Here is a 21,497-nt window from a genome sequence, read left to right on the forward strand (position 1 = left end):
CACGAAAAACTGCCTCCGCACAGACCAAAGCCTTATTCGCGCCGGTGCAGGATGGGCTCAGGACTCCAGCCGAGACGTGGGGGGAAAGTTCGACCGCGTATAGGAGAGGGGTGGAGGGTACAGTAGAGGAGCGAATGAGAAAAGTGATGCTAAAATGAGAGGAGAGAGGAGACTTACTCTGGGAGCAAATGACTGGTGGTCATCCTGAAATGTCGAGTCACCTGCAAAGGCATAAGCATAACATCAGGTGGTTGGTCGGGGTTGATCATAATAATAAAGCTCAGGCGCAACGAACACTTTACTTCACAAAAAGATCATTCTGAAAACAATTCTTTGTGTCCACAATCCGCCTAACATGTTTAAAATGACGTATGAATAACTGAAACACAGTAGAGACATTGACTCATTAAGTGATGGCATTGCGCAAGTGGAAATGTTTTTTTTTGTAAGCAATCGTGTGTCATATGTCATCAAAAGCTCCGAGTACATGCAAATCGTTGCATAACTTAATGAATCATAACACACTCATAATGAATGTTTCAAAGCCCTCCGGAGTTCCTCACGGCTCTGTTTTAGCTCCTGCCCCATTTTCAAGTTTCCCCTTTAATGCGGAGTCAGCACTGTAAGACCGCCACCCGTTTTATATTCTCGTTTTGTGTGGGAATGCTATTATACGCGACAGAAATCAATGTGAACTATAGTCACTTGGTTAAGTCCTATACAAAAGTGCATGTAGGGGTATAGTGAATGGAGAGTGACCATTTTAGTCATTCCCTGGTAATCTGTGCCCTGAATGTTGACTGTCCATCATAAACTATTCTCAAGCATTCAGAAAGGAAGCAAGAAAGTGACAAAATGCAGAGTAGGCGACAAATGCAGACAAAAGAGGAAATACTGTATTACGTAATAGAGCAATCTGTCTTTCTTGGCTCCGAAAATGCAATCTGAGGCAACACCGTGAGGAAAATGTATAAATTTAGTCGACAAAAACTTCTCCACAAAGTGTTGTGTCATTGCTTCACATGTCGGAAACGGTGCTATACTTGTGACTGTCGTGGGAAAAGCGTCATTGCAGCGGAAAAGCGCAAAGTTACAATTACTATTATTCATAACCACCGTAGCGCTATTTTAGGGAAGAAGTGATTTCCGCCAGTTTAACACAAAACATTTCCATTATGATTCCTCCAACACTGTCTCGGGTGCTGTCACTGCCCCACGTTTGCCGGTAATGCTGATACACATTGCTCACAGACTGAACATGTAGAGAGAATCTTCCCATAAAAAAAGCATCATGTGTATTTTTCTGCATCTTTCCAATGTTTTTTGGTGGAATTCGCAGAGCAAAAGTTCAAATCTTCACCATGTTGTCGCAGTGGACATCTCTGACCCTCTTCCCGCCGTATGTACTTCTCATTAGCCTTTTGGATGGGGGATTGGAACTAATTTCTTCCAGGGCAATAGGCTCATAAAAAAACCTCAACTTTTGCCCTCCATCCACACACCACCTACTGAGTCAGGAGAACCACTGTACCCATCAACCCCGCTGTCCCATGATGCCAAACAATTGTGTTCTGACGCTAATAATCCTTCACAGTGCCTTGATTCCATTACAAGTTGTCGTTTGTATAAGTAGGCTCTGTAGCACAAACAAATGGGCACCGTTTCGAAACGCGTCTCACTCTAAATGGCAAATGGGATTACGGCGTCACAAGATCCACAATCCAGTTACAGGCTAAAAAAGCTGCAGCAACTTCCTCTCCGAGTGGCAATTACCCAAATGAATATCGCGTGGATCACATCAATTGGCAGCAACGTCCTTTCAAGTTGTATTAAGTGCAAGAGTAAAGCCGGGGCTGTAGCTGAGGAAGAACAAACAATAGCAGAAAAGAAGTTGGATGTGTTCAATCGGAAAAAGTCAGGGAAATGCTCTTCCTTTAATGAGGCAAACAAAACTGAAGCTTGCAGATGTAGTTTAAGTACAAAAAAATAATGGACAGCTAAGCACAAGGATAAGATTATTTAATCAATGTGATGAGTATCCTCTGTCTGAATGAAAGTGTCGTAAGTGCACATACTCTATATTAACAAATGATGTTTTAAAAAGCTGATGGAAATATTAATGGCCTTTCTAGCTAATCTATCTATTTGATATTTAATGTTCACAGAGTAGGGTCGAGATTCACTCTGATCACGCAAGGTATGCTGAAATCCATCATGAAATATAGCTCAAAATGAATGAAATATAACAATCTCACAATAGCAAACAAAAGCACAAAACAACAACTCCCTCTTTCTCTGGAATGTTCCTCCCAGTGTCGGACGGCTGCAGGAATGCTACCGGCCACTACAGGGGAATTTCATAAACATGTATTTAGAGCAAAGACCATTTCATTTACTCTGTCGAACTGGCGAGCAGAGGACAGAGCAGGTCCCAGAATAGTCTGAGGAAACCACACAGGAACATGCTGGAAAGATGAAGGCCGCCGGGGCGAAAAGGTTGGAGAATGTTCACATTACAAATTCAAAAAACGCAACCACTTTTTCGGCAAAATGGGAGAAAATAGGATTCATGGGAAATATTGCTGCATTTATTGGAGGACGTGGCTTCAGTATCGAACAGTGCAACCCTGGGTCTACTGTACAAACCATGTCAAGCTTTAGTGCCAGCGCCAAGCCTGGAGAAAAGTACAAATGCCAGCCTGTTGTTGATGTTCTTTTCTCTCTATTTTATTTGTCGTGTCTCCTTGTATACAAGTACAGTCCTCTACAATCAACATCGAAAGCGCGATACTTTGTAGCTACTGTAATTCATCTGGTTCTGTACTGTGCAACTAGGGCTGTCACAAAAAATACTATATCGACTTATCGCTCAATAAAGAACAGATAAACGATACATTTTTGGGCTCGATATCTATCGTCTGTACATTTATTAGCATTTACCCTCATTCTTTTTTGTAAAACTTTGATTTTTAACAGAAGCAAATTGAGTTTCATTATGAAAAACAGAAAAAAGTGAGTCCAAAAAAGTAGGCGCAGGTGCTCTTCAGAGATCAGGTATAAAACTTGATGAGCAGAGGAGAAAAATGATCTGAGGCACTCAGTTAAAAGTCCTTTATTAAATGGACATGAAAATCATGAATCATGTCCATTTAATAAAGGACTTTTTACTGAGTCAGAGTGCCACAGATCATTTTTCTGAGTATTATATTTCATGTTTTTCACAGCTTGTGTGGTATTCTAGGATATGATGATGCACTTTTAAAAAAAAGGATTACTCTTATTTTCTGCCTGAGAGTTGACAGTATCGTATCGCTAGAGTCAATAATATCGTTTATCGCGATACTTTTCCTAGTATATCGATATATCGAACTTCAAATGTGTTCGTGCCAGGCCTATACTGAACCAACACCCAAGTATGTGCGTCTTTACACATTGATTTACTCCTTGCTTTCACTAGAGTAGGATACTTTGATCATTGCAGCAGGTACTGTATGACGCAAATACTTGCAGTCCTACTTGGGACTAGTACACATGCAATTTCGATTCCAGTTGTAATGAATTGCCCAGCCATTGCTTGCACACAGGCCAATGTGCTCTTGCATAACCCTATAGCTATCAAAATGCATGTCCTCACTGAACCTTTGATTGAATCCATGTGTAGATTGAATGGTTACAAGCGTGTTTCTAGGAATGGGCAGAGGCGTGTGGTGAGGCCCGGTCTTTGAACGCGCAGTGGGAGTGGCTCCACATTAGGAGTCATTGGCCATAATGACAGAGCAGGGAAACAGGCAGGGTCAGGGTCTCCTCCTACTCCACCTCACTCTCCCCGCAGCCGACAATCGCACAGCCCTCAGATATAAATATGTAGCACTAGCCGGGCCTGTGTTATTGCAGGTGTCCAGAGGCTAAGGCGAGCTCGCGGAGAGGAGCGGAGGACCCTGAAATTTTGGGTGACTGAAATGGGCGACATGAAATGCACGGGTAAACAGATACAATGGAAGATAGCATTAGTGGCATTAGCGGGCGGCGCACTGTTTTAACAGATGTAAAAGTGTGATACAGGAGCGCTATAACATTAAAGTAAATATGTGTATTTCTTCTATGCATATAAGCCAACATTCATTCAGTCAGTGGGTGGCTGAAACCTTGCCTCGCAGCTTTGAATGTGAAGTTCATTTTGAATGGATGCCTTATATACTGATTACATAAGGTCACTATGTTACTATACTATTAACTATAAATTTAGTGTACACGGTAAAATATTAATGTGCAGGCCTGTAAGAAGTCAATTGTAGCATTAGCATCTAGTTTAGCAATAGCAATGTTCTCTCCTCTGTCTAGCAACCATTCACGAAAGACTCAACTATGCTTGCAATGTTTTGACATTAAAATTGTAATGTAAAACACAGTCATGATGCCAGACAAACAAGCTTTCACTGCAGCTTCAAATTCACAATTTAAAAGGGACTATAGAGCGGAGAACAGAGCGTTGTCGAATTCTGGAGATATGTATGTTTTTTAATTCATGCAGTCCTTATATTTGAAGAGTTTTGTGGTGCTAGGCTAGTGCTAGGCTAGTGCATGTCTATGGTAACTAGTAGCTTGCATTAAAAACCTCCATATCTGATTTGCAGAAAGCTCCTTTGTGAATTCCACGTGTAGTAATGCCGGCCGCAGGTAAACAAACTACTGTAGATCCGGTAAGCTAGCAGATCACTCCGGCGCTGCGTAGCTTACAACCAGAAAGCTGATGCTGCTCAAATATAAGTTCTTTTAAATGCAAAATGGTTATATTAAAAAAAAAAAATCCGTTCACAGTCATTCATATTGGTAGTCTGGTGTTATAAGTGATTTGCCTCAGGTGCACAGTGCTTGGGTCAGACTGTTTTTAATGCAGGCTACTAGTTACCATAGACGTGCACTAGCCTAGCATCACTAAACTCTTCAAATATAAGGACTGCGTGAATAAAAAAATAAATTAAAATCCAGAAAGAAACACTCTGGATAACGAGGAAATGAGGCCCTATGCCAAAAATCCTGCATTATCCCTTTGAACATGTCCAAGGAAACAAAAGAAAACAATTTTGTAAAGCTTCACTGATCCAAGTAACACTTTAGACAAACAATTGCTCATTTACTCCATTCTTGATGTGGTCGCCTAGCACTAGCTCACACACCACTCTCTCAAGCTACCTGGTATTCCAACAGTTCATCCTCTTACTATCCAGGCACAACCCGGCCTCTTATCAAGTCTGGTCTTGTGACGCTTGATCCAATCCATCGAGACACTAGTCCATAAAAGCAGATCCCCTCAAATCACTTAGAAATGAGCAAATGAGGCGTGAGGGAGTCCAAATCCCCTGAGGCGCCTTGAACAAGTGCAGGAAGTCATGTGTGATTAGACTCAATGGGACAGAACAACATTGGGTACGTACCTTTGTTTGCCTTGTGGGTATGTGGACATGAACCCAGGTGTCTCTCTAGCCTGTCCTTACGGCTATAGGGCCTGCTGCCGCCCATTGTGACTGACCAGAGATACTTTCCACTCATCCCTACAAAAGAAGTGGATGGGGAGCTTTTAAGTGTCTACAATACAGAAAAGAGTGTCCAGTGGGGGGCAGGTGAGGGTGGGGGGGGGGGGGGAAATCAAATCACAAGATACAGCAGAAGAAGGCAGGTTATGATGTCAATGAAAGCCAAGTCTAAAACACATTCCGGAAACTACACGTGTTCAAAACTAAATCTCAATCTTCTAATATGAAAATAAAAAAAATGGGAATCTGCTATATCAATGTGGAACGACTGCTTGCGTTGAAGAATGTTTCTCATGTACATATTGATGAGCAAGCAGATCTGTTGAGCATTATGCTATAAGGACTAGACGTAAAGTATGTCATTTCTACTTTCTATAAAACAGCACAGGAAGAGAGCTTTCTTGTTTGGTCCTGTAGTCTGCGAGACTAAATGTATTCTGACTGGAGCATTCAAGACACGGACTTACAGCTGCACTGGACCCAGGCCTAAAACTGGTTCACTGCTTTTATTGTTCATGCTCTGATAAAGGACAGTAACAGTGACCTATTGAACGGAGGCGTTTGACAGGACACAATCTCAGTCACAATCCTAAAGCGTTCCCAAACACTGAATGGCAAACACAGTCGTGATCAACTGGACAATTAATCACAGTCAAATCAAATTTGAATGAATAAAAGCTTGCCCTGTTCTGTTGTTTAAACTTCTGCGTGATCTGAAATGCATGTGATTCTTGTATTTGTTAAGGCGTAAGTTCGTCCAGATGTTCATCATCCAAGTAGCAGCTACTACATCCTGGACATGTTTGAAAAAAATGTCAAATACTGTTATATTAGACAAAAATAATAACAAAACTGTTCATCTATGTTGTTCTGTATATCTCTGAATCCCCTTAATACACGAGGATCAAAGCAAGTTACGCAAAACACAGATGAAAAAGATTCGCATCCCGTGGCAAAGCACTTTATCTTCCACTCAAGGCGCCGTGACGCAACAAACCGTTAAACTAGTTCACCTAAAATCATTTCTAAAAAGGTTCTCGAGCAAGTTCTGTGACGTCAAACCAAAAAAAAAAAAAAAAATGAGAACATCTAGTTTCAGTGTTTTGCATTTTTCCACCGCAGACGTTCAGAAAAAGCCTCATTCCCCCGCGCTCGCATGTTTTATTGATGCCAAAAGAGCCATGCTAAATAGTGCAAAGGGATCGCCCAACGCGGCCTGTGAAAAAAACTACAGTCGGCTTAAGTAGTGCGGAGAATTCCTCAGAGGTGATCATGTGACGCAAGTATCCGGGGGAGAAAGCGGGATAGAAACAGAGACCGAAAGTTGGGAGAAGAAAAGCCAGGAGATGGATCGGTCCCTGTGACAGCTCTGAAATGTCTTCGGCAGATGTGAATGTGATGATTTGACCACAGATTTATGCTTAAGGGGGTGGGACTGCGCCTTGTGCCTATGGTGGTGTCGCTTTCTTTTTTCTTTTTTTTTGAAACGTGGTGTCAATTAAAACAAAATGACGCCTCTGGCTGTCACAACGAGGCATATGCAATTCATACGACCTTCTGGCAAATGTCAAACGCTTAATAACTCAAATATGCTTCCACGTGTGATTAGTCAGCAGTGATTGTCTAATATATTCACAAACAGCGGGCTGGGGAAGTGAACTGCGAACGTGGCAAGCTCAGAGCATATTTAGTAGTCGCTGTATTTTATTTATACTTAAGTACTTCGTGACCCCATTCCAACTAACTTAAAGCGTTGAATCGTGAAACATTTGGTCCTAAAATAGCTTTAGAGACCTTTTATAGGCAATATAAAGCGTCCACGTGTGCATGTTTTGAGATTAAATACTGTAGAAAGGGTGACTAAGAAGGTGAAGTCATTGTGATAAGGAATTTTTGACTTATCGCCACCCCTATTTTGGGCCAAAGGAAACATCCATCATTACTCTTAGCCGCTTTCTCTTTTCATATTCATCATAAACCATTGGCACATTTTCGTAGGACGTTGCAGCATTATCAATCTCTACCTCCAATCACTCCCAAAAGAACATACCCCTTCTCTTGGCTTAACCTGTGTCTGTCCCAAACCATGTAAAAACCACAAAAGTGCGAAAGCCACGCCCTGGTCTTTCTCAGTTACTCCAGCATATGTTCATAATGTGTGCAGAAGAACACGCAACCTATCGGTGAATGTTTAAAAAGTGCAAGGACATTTGTCCGCGGCCCAGACCACAGGAAGTCTGTCTGCAAAGGACCACCTTGTACCCAATGACATCACAGGAGCGAAAAAAAAAAAAAAAAAATCCATATATGAAATGCACACCACACAATAGCCTTTTTTATCCTGGACCTATGTGGTAAATGAGGTTCGGACCATGTGCTGAGCATATGAGAGAGCGAATGAAGTCGTATAAACTGGAGGTGGGAAAGTTCTCCTCTGTAAAAGAATTGTTGAATTATAATACAAATTGTTGATTTTATTCTATGTTCTCTTACTGAACCCGTGTCTCAGTCTGCCCATTTAGCCAAAGGTCATGCACTTACTTACTAAACTACAAACTTATTCAAGTATTATAAGCAATAAGAAAAAAACGACACCGCAGTCCTGAAAAGCAAACAAATCATCTCCTTATGGTTTCTATTCCTGCGACATAAAATGTGTCCAGTCCGAGGAAGTGAGTTGGGCAGGCTGGCCACACCAGATCCTGGCAAAGAGGCATGGAACACAGAAGTGGCATGTTTAATCCACAGCAGTACACAGGGTTTACGGAAATATAGGCAAAACCTGGAAATAGAGTATGGCTGAAAAACAGTCAGATATTCGGATGTGCCACCCCAAAGAACTGCAAGTTTCTGAAGCCACTGAAGCACATAAACTTAGTGACTTCTTTCAATTTGTGCGGAGGAAAAGCTGGGACTGTTTTGTGGCATAACAAGACACATGGGTCGGGTTTGTGTAAATCCTTTATTTAGAGCAAACCGCTGAGATCCACTACTTTTATTTATTTATAGACCTGTGTTCCAGAGGCATTAGCGGATTTGGGGTTTTGCCGTTCTTTGATATTTAGAGGTGGGGACCTCCTGCGCATACAACACTTTACATGTACCGCAAATGTTGGACCATGCAACATGATTTTCACTACAGCGTGAGCTAAAGTGCAAGACTTCTAAATCTAGCTGTTTTTATGTTTGAATCGAAAAAAACAAAACAAAACCATCTCTCTATCTATCTACATCTGAGGAACCCCAAGATCTCAAATATAGCACTTAAAGCTCATATTTTCTTGTAGTAGAGTACACTTCATTTGGCACCATAGATCTACATTGTAAACGCGACATTTGTGAAAGAAAAGCCCGAATCTAGCACATTTTCCTCCAGCGCCAACCATTAAGTCAGAGGCATTGTTCACATCTAAACTCTGTGTCGCTATGAACTCCGACTGAGACGAGCTTCTAATCAACCCGAGTGAACAATCGGGATGTGAGGGAGTGTCTGTGAGAGCTAGAAACACATTTAGGCAACAGCTGACAGATTTTACTTTACTACGACTCCCATGTTTGATAACGGAGTAATTCAAGTGCGAGACACTGCAGGTTAATAGGGAACATTTTTCTATTTAATGATATCAATTCGAAGCTTTTACTGTAGATTACTGACATAAATATGAGAAAGAAATGAATTGCAAGTTTTCAGTCATTTTATGTTTTCATATAAAAGTAAAGTGTTTTATGCCTAAAAATGGCCACAATTTCCCATCTTTCCGGATTGAATAACATATTGAGCCAGATTCCAGTTCATGGTTTCATTTTGTTGACATACAAGTTACAAAGACTTTTTTTTTTGTTTAGTTTTAAAATAAGCTGTTATTTTAGTTAAATCAGGCAAGGAATTAGATATGAAAAAATTCCTCTGAGAAAATATTGTTCAGTTCAAGGCTGTAAAGTTTGAAGTCTGTAGGAGCTCCTGACGTGGAGATATTGTCGCACCGATGTGAGAAAAAGGCATTTAGAGAGAATGGCCCTTGAAATTACAATTTTCTATATAAATCTATAGAGAAACATTGAATCAGTGCAATAGTTAAACATGTTATTGTGTTCAGTAGGTGTAGTTTTTGTTTCCAGGTACTTAAAATAAAAAAATAGAAATCTCTGCTGGCATTTTACTAATTAACAGGGTCAGCAAAAAAAAAAAAAATGACAACACTTAATCAAGACGCTGTATTTCCCGCTACAAATGTGTCCAATTTCAGATTTCCCTTCCCTTTTTTTTTCTTTTGACGAAACAGCTGATTGCGCAAAGATGAAATCACAGACACAGTCACAACACGGAGCAAGTGGCCCATGGGTGGATCCAGGAGACATGCTTTTGAAATCCTGTGGTTGCGTTGGGATACATGCAGTGATTATAGACCGGGAGCTTCCAGCTGGCATCGCTCTGCGCCCAGTGGCACAAACGCGCACGCCAAAAAAACCCATTCACATCTGGAGCTGCTCGGTCTATCTGCCTGACTGTTGATTTAGTTTGAGTACTTCAAGTAATTCCACGATGAGCACGCACTTCGAAGTGTCTTGCCCGAGGACACGACGACAACCATGGTTTGTCACCATTGGATGCATTAAGCTAGTAGGCTCTAATGTATCCTTATGGAGACAGATGTTTTTCCATCACTAACAAATAATGAATGGACAGTGTGTTTTACTGTATGTCAAAAAGTGCAAAACGCCAAACTCTCAATTACCTCAGTTTGAGCAAATCAGGCCATTAATGATTTATGGGAACTGGCTCAAACTCAGAACGGTTCTGCGAAGAAGTGGTGCCCAGGCCCTGGCCCTGGCTCCGATGGAAATACTTTACGCAGGCGGGACAGGAGCCAAAGCACCGGCACCTTTCTGATGGCTTTTCAAGGACACAACCACAACGGTGTGTTAAAAAATATCTGTCTGGGGTCGTCCGGGGTCCCATTTTGACCTCCGACCCCATCCTGAAGGTTCATACCAGGCCATCGTGGAAGCTTACATTCCCGAGCCGTGATTTAATTGGTAACACAAACAACGGGTTTTTGACTGTAGCACTGCTGACCATGAATGGAAACAAGTTGGTTGGGGCTGAATAATGTCAGATTGATATTTTAGCAGTACCTTTGAGAAGATTAAGAAGTGGTCCAAATGGAGATGAATCAAAAATGTCAAGAAGTTAGTCAGACAGTAGGGTTCCAGGACAAGCACTTCGTCTACACTGTAAATTTAAATCTCATAAGTGGTTTGTTTGATGTGTCATACTCCTCCGGCATCACTTCTTCTGACTTCTTCATTAAATGGTGGCAGTTTGGAGCGATTATTCCTCTTTTGCATCACTTTTCACGCAGGCCCTGAGAGAAAGTCCGAGCACAGCGCAGCGAGATGGTAAGAAAGAGTTACTTCTGAAACACAGGTGTCAAAAGTGCCCTGTTTACTTTCCCCAGAGAACAACCACATTCCATCTGAGCATTAAAAAATGTCGGCACCTTACGACTTTTACCATGAACACATGAAGCCGAGAGGAGATGAACAGCTGAGCAAAAGAGGAAAGTTCCACGACAATATTTAACTTGGTATATTCCATTTCAAAAACATAAACATTCGTATTGTGTCTTCTTCGAGTTTGGCTGGGACTTCCTAATCACAACAGCCGACAGCATAAAAATCATTAGCAGTGCTTTAATTTAAGAAAAAAACAACAAAAAGAAAATTCAAATGCACTGAGCGTTCAATTTGTGGTGTGTTCAGGCGCCCTCAGACAACTACTACCAAACAGAAACATGAACACATTAAACACGACAACAGAAAGCATTCGTTATGCTTATGTTAAGTCAGGTTTAGATATTGTATGGCAGGCGTATTTAATTCAAGCTTAGTTTATTTTTATAATGTTTTTCACTGGGATTACTTGGTATTATAATTATCCATTTATTTAGACTTGGGATCACAATAGAAAGTATTGTGATCCCAAGTCAGTAAGTGCTTCATTTGTCAATGAAATACTGTTTAGCTGTTAGTCCTGAGCCGCTGCCACTGAGCCACACCGTCATTGTGGGCCAACCTGACCTGTATGTTTTTGGAGGTAGGAGAAACCGGAACACCTGGAGGAAACCTGGCTGGCTGCCTTCAGTCTCCTCTGATCCTCTGAAACGGTGCAGCGCCTCCTGGGTTGTCCCTGTTTCAGAGCGTGGTGTCCTGCACTGGTCAGCTCCACCTCCTCCTTCCTCCTGCGCAGCTCCCTCCGCTCCACAACAGTCTTTCACCATCTTAGCTAGCATGTTTTATTCTCCAGTGAACATCCATTAGCCAGAACAATCGAAGGCATGTGTGGCTTAGCTGCGAGTCTTGCCCGGATACCTCCTCGTTTGTCCCTTTTTGTTTCCTGTGTTCCTCTTGTGACGCCTCCACTGTGCTGCAGGTGTGGGAGGGCTCTTGGATCCTCCTCAGTGTTTCAGAAGAAGAAATGTAAAGGTCTCAAATGTCTTTAGCTCGTAAGCTAGCTGTTTGTTTACTTTTAAAAAGCTGCTTTCTTCAGGACCATTACGGACTTAGTGAAGTAAAAAAAATCCACTGACGGCAAAGACGCACAAAAGTATCCAGTGAAACAGTGTGGAGCAAAGAAACCACAAAAGCAAAAAAACGCAGCTGCACCAAGGGAGAGGGAGGCTGCTGCTTCTTTATGCGTCGCCACTGGCTTGTGTACAATTTAGCTCCACGTTGATTTGCATGTAGTTCAGTGGTGGTAACGGAGAGCCCGCAGTAACACGGTAAGTGAACAGTGTAATTGTCGATGCAACATTCCTGTAGTGCTGACCTGATAGAAAATCACCAGCTATCTTGGATAAATTGCTTGTTTCCAGAAAACTGTTGGTCTCAGCTGAAGCCAAAGAGGGCATCTGTCTAAATAAAACTTAAAGTGCATGGCTCTGCATGGGCCAAACCAGCGCTCGGGTTTTAACAACATGGGCCGGGCACGGCACACTATCTGACCCGCTGTATATTTAAGGGTGCTATTTCAGACGGCTATATATTTTTTCAATGCTGTGAAATGAGAAAAACACGCAGAGTTGTGACCACATGCCTCAGAGTGTCTTGAACAAGGTAAGTCATCGACCGCAACAGTTTTTCTCTAACAAACCCTGTAACGACCAATGACATGCTCTGGGGATACGCTCTCGCCCCCCCATGGGCTCTGGGGAAGGTCCTCTTGTATTAAATTGGAGAATAATTGGACGACTCTGGTGACCACGCTGACCTGCTGTTTGATGACAAGTGTCTCAGTGGCCGGCGAACGGAAACGAGCGCTTTACATGTTGGGTGTTCTGTGGCTATAAACGCAGGAATGCGGAGTACTTTCGGCTCTCCAGTCTGAGTAAACAAAGAAACACCCCAAACGGGCAAACACCACAGGGCTAAGATATGAAGACCACGCACCAAAGCAAGAATACAGCCACCAAGGACATCAAGCAATAAGTTTTATAGCTAAGGTGCAATGGGTAAAAATGTCAAGAATGTACCTAAAAGTTTGCATGTTCTCCTCATGTCTGCGTAGGTGTCTGTACAAATCTAAGTCTAAAGAAGGCACTAAATTGGCAGAACGAAGTCACAGCCAATAACCTAATTCTAATATAGGCTTTTCCCAATATACTGCAAACCCACCCTTGCAATGCAATTAGACAGCTCTGTCATATCGCGCTGATGTGGATTAGAGGTCCCATACCTTCAAAGCAGCTGATTAAGGCAAGAGCAGCCCATTTGTTTTACATAAGTGGAGGTCTTCTCTTCTTTTTTTTTCACGGGGACCTCTATTTATCCTGGCTCAGACTTTTTAAATTATGGGATACACAAAGCAACATGAGCCCGAGTCCCACCCAGCAACTGTGGGCATTCATCCGCCCCCCTCCCCACCGCCACCGCCACAAAAATAAGAATACTCCACAAACAAACAGCATTCAAATATGTGCGTGGGCATACTTTCACTTCACAGCAAAGATTTTTTTGTTTTAAAAGGAGGTTTTAAGGTTTCTATATGAAGATGTGTGACCAGCAACAATCTGCTCTTATGCGCCACAACTCCAACTGAAGAATACTGCACAGCTCAGCTAATAGGCTACATATTCAAAGATCCATTTCGTGCATTTAGAAATATGTTGGGCAGCATTTTAATCTTATGATGGCTAGCATATATAGAGGCTAATGATGACTAACTGCTCCCACTAATACGTGGCCTACTGAAGCACATATATAGCAACAAGCAGGCCATTACTCTTATCTGGAGGTTACGGCTGCAATTATTCTGCATTAGCAGTGTTGGCATGCTCTTGCTTTTCCATTGGTTCTATTTAATGCAGTAATAGAACATAATTAGCCTGTTGTTTAGTGTTGTTTACGTCACTGGAAAAGGCCAGGAAAGCACATTGCTAATAACTGCTACAGCTAGTCTGGACTATTATGTAAGAACAAGGTCAAGCTATCATTAAAATAACTGTCAACATGAATTAGCCTATTCTTTTAAACCACCATTCAAGTGCATAAACAAATGTTCCTGTTCCTGTACTTTGGCTACTTACTCATGGTATTGTCTGAATATTATAGGCCCAATAAATCGAACACAGTCTGAAATGAAAGTCCCATGAGCTGCAGAGCCCAGAGTTCACTATGAGGTGGATGCACCAGTGCCAGTGGAGCGGCGAGTAGACTCTAAAAGTCACACCTGCACGTCGGGAAGTCAACAAGGCCTTTAGCTCAAGGATGAAGATGGGCATTGTCGCCCGATTGAACGAAACACAGTAAAAATGTCGACCGATGCTACATATTTCAATGGGAAGAATGCAGGATAAATACCCTGACCCTGGGTTCTTCTAATCCTGGCCTGGGAAAGTTGATCATCGAGAGAATTATATCATTTTGTATGTATGGTTCACTCCACATTGTCGCCAATAGAAGACATGATATGGCTTACTCAAGAGATTATTTCTGGTTTATTATTTACTTGAATATTGTGGCCATGTTTGGAGAATCATTGTGCAGGTTTTTGAAAGTTGATGAGTTGAGATTGTTTTGCGTTTCATCTGAAAGGCTTCTTCTCACTCATCAATCTGAGTAATCAAGCTGGTTGTTATGAGCCATACTCCTTGAATACATTAATTGTAAATTCAGTTTGAACAGATGAGCGTTAAGAAGCCTCTGAGAAGATAACTTAAACGTGCACCAGTCCAGTCAGCCACTTTTAAAAACCTCTGTAATGGAAAGCTCCTTGATAACTCGAAGCCCGCACAATACATACATACATATTTGGAGAACATTCTTTAAACCAAATTTCATCTAACGACCAAAACAATCCTAATTTGAATTGCTCATCACAGCTTTGACATTGACACTCAGTCATACAGATCCATTTGGCTTTGTTGAAACCCCACACTTGAACAGGTGACCCCAGGCGGGGAGCGCACCGTGGAGAGGTGGAAGCACAAGCTGTAAATCCAGGTCTAAAGGTCTGCACGGCGCTTTAGCTGCAGCGCTACTTGTTGAGTGACACCCTCCACCTCGAGGCTCAGGCGCCCGGGACAGAACAAAACCCCTTCTGTTCCCCCTCAGCTTAGAGGGCCCGGGAGTGCAGGAATCGGGCCTTTATTCTGTGTGGTGCATGCCCTCTCCTGCTCTGACCGCATCACGGATCAGCACCTTCATCTGAGCACTACGCAGCCAAAAGCAACACACTTTAGCTCTGGGCAATAAATCTGACAGGCACAAACTGGACGGTTATGGGAGAAGTCATAGCGTTCAGCCACAACCGGACACAACAACGCACTGTGCTCTTCAGTGACAAGTGACACTGGGGACGGCTCTTTTTTGTCCCTTGCATGACAATACACAACATACATGACAATACACAACATACATGACAATACACAACATACATGACAATACACAACATACATGACATAACAAAACAAACATGACACTGGAAAGCATTCTGCTGAGGTGTGGTGTATGTGCAGTGTGCGTGCGACGCGTGCACACATTTGGGAGTATAAGATGATACACGTGATACAGTACAGGCCTCTTGATGGATTGTGAATGGTACATTAGAGCGGTCGGGTAGTTGAGACAAAATAACATTTATAACATAAATGAATGAATAAATAATCAAAACAAAAAGACAGATACAAAAAGATAAGCAGACCTTTAAAGTAATTATTTAAATTACAATATCTGCCTTGTTGAAACAGTTTAATCATTTATTTTCATTCATGCAGTGTATTACGAAAAGCGTCCAACTTGAAAAGGTATATTTTATCATTTTAAATATTTAAGTGTTTTTTATAGAATCATAGTATAATCAGATTACTTAAAAAAAAAGTTTTTAAACTAAATATAAGTGTGATAAAGTCTAACATAAGTTAGGAGCCAAAGTAAGCACAGTAACTTACAGGTACAACAATACTTACTACAGTTCCACTTTATTTTACACTACCCTGACACATTACACCTAACCAAATTTGCTTGGTAACAATCTGTAATAACTGTACCTCTGTACTACATACACAATGGAATAACGTGTATTAGTAATATGGAGGTACAAGACATAAGGTCTTAGGGTTAGTGTTAAGGTGAGGGTTAGAGTTAGGATTCTATATTACATTATGTACCTCCAAACTACACACACACAATATTCCACTGTGTAGGTAACCCATATGTACAAGTTTTTACACATTGTTGCAGCACATCACAAAATAAAGAGTTACCCCCCAACCAGGGGTACAGGGGGTACTTGGAATGAACTCAGATTAAAATGAAGAAGGTGAATTTCAATATAACTTTAAAAAATCATATTTTTCAATAAAATGTTTGAGAATATTTTAGCTAAATTTTGACCATAAGACTCTACTAAATACTGGATAATCTATGTTAAGTTGCTCACTTTGTTAAAGTTTTGGCAGGATCCTCGAGTCAGAGGATAGAGTCGGAGTATAAATGAATGACTCAAGGGGTACGTGGGACAAAGAAGGAAGAAAACCACTGACCCTTACTACTACTCAATGGTTATTCTGTCCTTGTTGCCAATAATACTATTCTTATTTTACAACTACGACAATCGACTTTTCTCCTAATATAACGCTTGTTAACTTGCAATGTCATGGAGGTCCTAATGAATTCTCCATAAATGTAGATGTATAAGTGTGGGAACATCTAGAGGACTCAGTCAGGAAGAGCTGACTTGAACAAAATAGCCTGCGCTGTCCGCTCACTTAAGCAACTCTACAGAGATAAGTGTTTCTGTTACGTGTCATTAATGTCTTTGTGGAGCGGAGCCTCTCAGTGCGTGCCCTGATGACTTGATGAATGGAGAGGATTACTCATGCGTGGCCCTGTGTTTCTGTGTCACTCTTACATAAGCAGCAGACCCCCCCCCCTCTCAGCCCCCTGTGCTGAAGTCAAACCTGTGCCTTTACACATTTCATGAAGAAAAAAAAAAACATCACCCAAGACTCCTCCGGTACCGCGATCCCTCTCCTTTCCTTTGAATGTTTAATGCATTCACCCAAATGTGTACAATGGCTTTGAAAGTGACATGTTAGACTGCGCTCCATGTTTAAAGTGCACTTTATCTCGTCCAACAAGGGCCAGTGACGTCCCACAAGTGTATTACATGAATGTATGAGACTGAAAATAACCAAGCTCACTGCACCAAAGAGCATTTCATTCATGTTTGCCACACTGTGCACACAGACTATTGAGTATCAAGTCAATTACACAAATATGGTGTTTGGATAGAAGTACAAGTGTCTGCCGGCTGGAAGAGTCGTCTTTTATAATACGGGTTACTCAAGAAATGAAAGTTGCACTGAAAGTACTTGGAAAATATAAATCGGGGAAAGGTTGTGGGGTAAAACTGATCCTAGTGTGTTAGACCGTAGGTGTGCGGGAAAGCATTGTGACTTTCGGGTCTATGGCAGTAACTTTGTAACTTTGGTGAGTGAGTCTCCTGCTGTTCCAGATGTTTATCGGGTCACAGGGGCCTCAGCTAACACACAAGAGCACAGAGCAGAGAGATTATCTGTCCCTCCCTCTAAGGTGACAACTACAACACAGAGCTGCCAGATTTCCTTTCAGAACAAATTTGAACGAGATTTTCCTCCCCTTTCCTTTTGGTCTTTTTAATATTTAGCGTATTATGAACTGGGAAGAATGTCTTAGATGTCTCATGAAACTGCTTCCTTTTTAAGCCAATTTCTTCTTTCTTGACTGTGTTCAGATAATGAGCAAAGATGTAGGTCTAATGAGGTGCCCAAACTTGACACAAACTTTTCTTTTTCAGAAAATCAAAACTTTGCGCATAGTTTACGCGCTGTGCCGCTTAATGAACACAATAAAACCATTGGTGCCATTTGGAAAGTCACGGCCGCGCGTCACTTTGGTCGAGCAGGCTGTGCGTATGGCGCGCGGTGCTTTTGGCCCGAGCTCAGCAGCTTGCAGCGTGAGACAGGCTTTTAGTCATCATCAAACATGCGCGATCAAATGGGCCCATATCACTGCTGACAGGCCGTGGTAACCATAACACAACAGGAACGTGCACAGACAAGTGAAAGGCCAGGAATGCTTTGGAGTGGTTTAATGTCATATTTAGCTCAATGATGTTTTATGTTTCCGAGTCCATCAGGGTTATGAATGAACAGAGGGACCCCGTTAAAACTCTTTTCCATGCAGTGAATTTGCTGTTGGAAAAAAAAAAAAGAAGGGGCTTCTGGCCAGACCTGAGCCACATGCAAAGTTCATCAGAGCTTGTTTTGGTCAACACATGTCTTTATAGGTGACGTGTGACTGTGGCAGATGTGTGTGTGTGTGTGAGGGGGGGAAAAAAAGGAGAAGAAAGAGAAACCAATATGGAAAAGTTCTTACCGAGATACTGCCGGATGTCTAGCAGGATCTGCGGGGGTCCTCCGTTGAGCTGGTAAAAAAGCGATCCGAGGCAGAAGACGAACAGCGCGCCCATGCAGAAACCATACCCTCGCAGGGAGACCCGGAGGAGCCCGCCGCCGCCGCCGCCGCCGCCGCCGCTGGGGCACTTTCTCCCGTTTCGCTCTCGGATGTGGTTCGGAGTCTGCCCGTTGTTGAGGAGGCTGCTGCCGCTGTGATTCTTCATCATCTCCTCCTCACAAAGCGCCCCCAAAAGTCACCCATTCGCCTTTGAGAAGTAACACGCGTCCTTTTAGGTTCATTTGAGGCACACAGGCTCCCCTTTCCTGCGCTCCTCCGCTATTTTTGCCTCTTTCTCTTTTTTTTTTCTTTCTTTTTTTTTTTTTTTTTTACGCACACACCATACGTCCAACTTCTGCTTTCGTCTGCCGCTCACTGCTCCTTCCGTCCGTCCTACCAGCGCAGTTAAAAGTCCATCCTTCTTCAGACTTTCGGGTGTCAGATTACTCCGAAACGTGGAAAGCCGGGAGAAAACTTCCACTTATTCGCTCAGGATGTTCGTTTGAAGCGATGCGTAAAACAGCGACGTCAAGTGGCCGCTCGTGTAACGCCGCGCGCGCAGTGGAGAGAGTCTGATATGTGACAGGCCGCGGGGGAACAGCGACTCGGGCTTAGTCAAGTGTTTGAAGGGGCATCAGAATTTCAATGTGGGAGTCCCAGTGAAGCATGCATTGATTATTCTGTGAAGGAGTTGGCGTTTAATTTAATCAACGTAAGCGGCGGCAGACAGGGCCGATACTTTCATACCCTTCACTGTAGTAAACTTTATTTTACCCCAAGGCCAGCTGTAACACTAACAACATATCAATCACGATCCTCACTGCAGTGTATTCTCTGACGTGCTTAAACCCATCCCTCAGAGAAATCTAAGGATATTATAAATGCATAGGGCCTTTAGGGAACAAAACGTAAACATAGACAACATTCTGTGTACAGCATGCATCATTTTGTAATTGTGAATACATTAACATGACATTACAATCTTCAATGAAGGTTCTTGAGTCATCTTCTGTACTCTGTAGTAGTGTAGAAAGTTTCACCTCTCAAGGGCGTAACGTTTGGTAAAATATTGGGGGGGTCGAAAGGCCATCCCTTTCAGGGGGTCTCATGAGTTAGTTAGGTTTGAATATTGGGGGGCCCCAACGCCCATGCCTCTCATCCAAAAGGCTCAACCCGCAGACTAGACATAGACCACTGGGCTAAGCTGGGCTAAAACCCTCCCCTCTATTGATGGCTACTCTCACCTGGGGTAAACGTCTTTGAAGTTCTAAGTCTTTGTAGTTCTAAGTCCTAACAACCTAACTCACACCTGAGTTTCAGTCTGAACGGCTCTACTCTCAGCTGATCACTGCTGATCACCGGCCTATTGATCTGTCCTGGGCTGAGTTCTCTAGGCTGCTGTACAGCGGGGACAGGTGGAATCGAAGACCACCATTCCTGTTTACGGAGGGATTTTGTTTCTTCACAAACATTTTGTGAAACAAAACAAAAGGACTTAGAACTACAAAGATGTTTACCCACAGGTGAGAGTACTTTTGATAAAGGGGAGGGACTAAGCCAAGCTAAACTCCTCCCAGTGGTCTATATATAGTCTGCTGGCTGAGCCAAAACTTTAGTGTTACTGACAAAGCCTTTTGGATGAGGTGAAATGTTCTATACTTCAACAGAGTACAGAAGACGACTCAAGAACCTTCACTGAAGATGAACAACTCCTGTATGACTGAGAGCCTACACAGACATGACATTACAATCATTATTACAATCATTTAATGTGAACTTTATAAAAGGACATCCATGGCCAGAGCAGCTGACTGATCCTAAACCAGGTCCTCTGTGACTGAATGAATGAGACATAAAAGGTTTGTTAACATCATCAACCACCTGTAACAGGCCATATAGAAAATATTGCTCTTTATTATTGTATATCTTTATTTAACCAGGAAAGTTTCACTGAGATTAAGAATTAAGATCACTCACGGAGTATTCTGGAGGAAACGTACGCAGACACAAGAACATGCAAACTCTGCACAGAAAGGCTCCAGCTGACACGGGATTCGTACTCGGGACCTTCTTGCTGTGAGGCCACCGTGCTTCTCGATTCATTCTACTCTGAAGACACTGCTGAATCTTTGGGTACAGTTGACTCTGTCCTCAGCCAAAGCCTTGGTATTACTAAAGAAAAAATTCTTTTAGGGTATTCAGCATTGCTGTTTTTTTTTTTTTTTCATTTTCATCCAGAAAAACAGGATAAATCGAGCCACTGGGTAAAACAATTCATCTTCTTTTTATTGTTTTGGTCATATAAAATAGTTATTATTCCTGTATAGTTTCACTGCTGTTTTTGTAAATTGAAATTAATCATTGTACAATGTTTTAAAATGTTTTAATATATTCAGGAATTTTTCTGATCAAAATGATGACCACCACCGTGTGTGGAGAGAATGTTAATGGTTGTGTACACACAGAGTCCTTCCTTCCTGTATTTGTATAACGGAAGCATCACAGAGATAAACTGTGCAGCGATTAAAGATTAGACAGTATGTAGATAATACAAATGTGAGGGAAACATCTTATGGCAAGAAACATTTTATTATATTTTAGAATGACAAATAGTTATGGACATTACCTTTAGTCGGTTTTCAATACACACGCTAATCTGTATGGACAATCATTAGGTAAATGGAAAACCAAATAAAATAGTAGTTTGTACATATATCTTACAATACTGTAGAGTTCCTTACTGGCTAAAGCAATATGCATTATGCAGAAAGGTATTGCTATCCATATAATACAGCTACTTACAGTCGATATGGAAAACAAAAAGCAACACAAAATAAGTTATTTAAATATTAATTACATATACAGAATGTGCAATGAGCATTTCATATATGTAATTAAGAATGAAGCAACTGAAATGGATTAGCTTGTGAATGTTCATCGAATTCACTGTTGGGAAGGTAATACTAA

At 41.9% G+C, this 21,497-nt stretch overlaps 1 protein-coding gene across 2 annotated transcripts in view; it reads right to left on the reverse strand.

Moving 5' to 3' along the window:
• The window catches only part of usta (uronyl 2-sulfotransferase a), a 41,940-nt gene extending 22,808 nt beyond the window's left edge, over window positions 1–19,132 (reverse strand). The window contains exons 1-3 of one of the 2 annotated variants that reach the window (XM_079572167.1): window positions 18,453–19,132; window positions 5,436–5,552; window positions 178–221 (exon numbers count right to left, since the gene is read on the reverse strand). In XM_079572167.1, the coding sequence (XP_079428293.1) occupies window positions 178–221; window positions 5,436–5,552; window positions 18,453–18,699 (408 nt within the window). In that variant the 5' untranslated portion in view covers window positions 18,700–19,132. The remainder of the gene's footprint in view (window positions 1–177; window positions 222–5,435; window positions 5,553–18,452) is intronic. The other variant, XM_079572168.1, reaches the window with a different exon arrangement.
• Window positions 19,133–21,497: the final 2,365 nt, after the last annotated feature.

Source organism: Gobius niger (genome assembly GCF_951799975.1).
Source record: "Gobius niger genome assembly, chromosome: 15".
Lineage (NCBI taxonomy): Eukaryota > Metazoa > Chordata > Actinopteri > Gobiiformes > Gobiidae > Gobius > Gobius niger.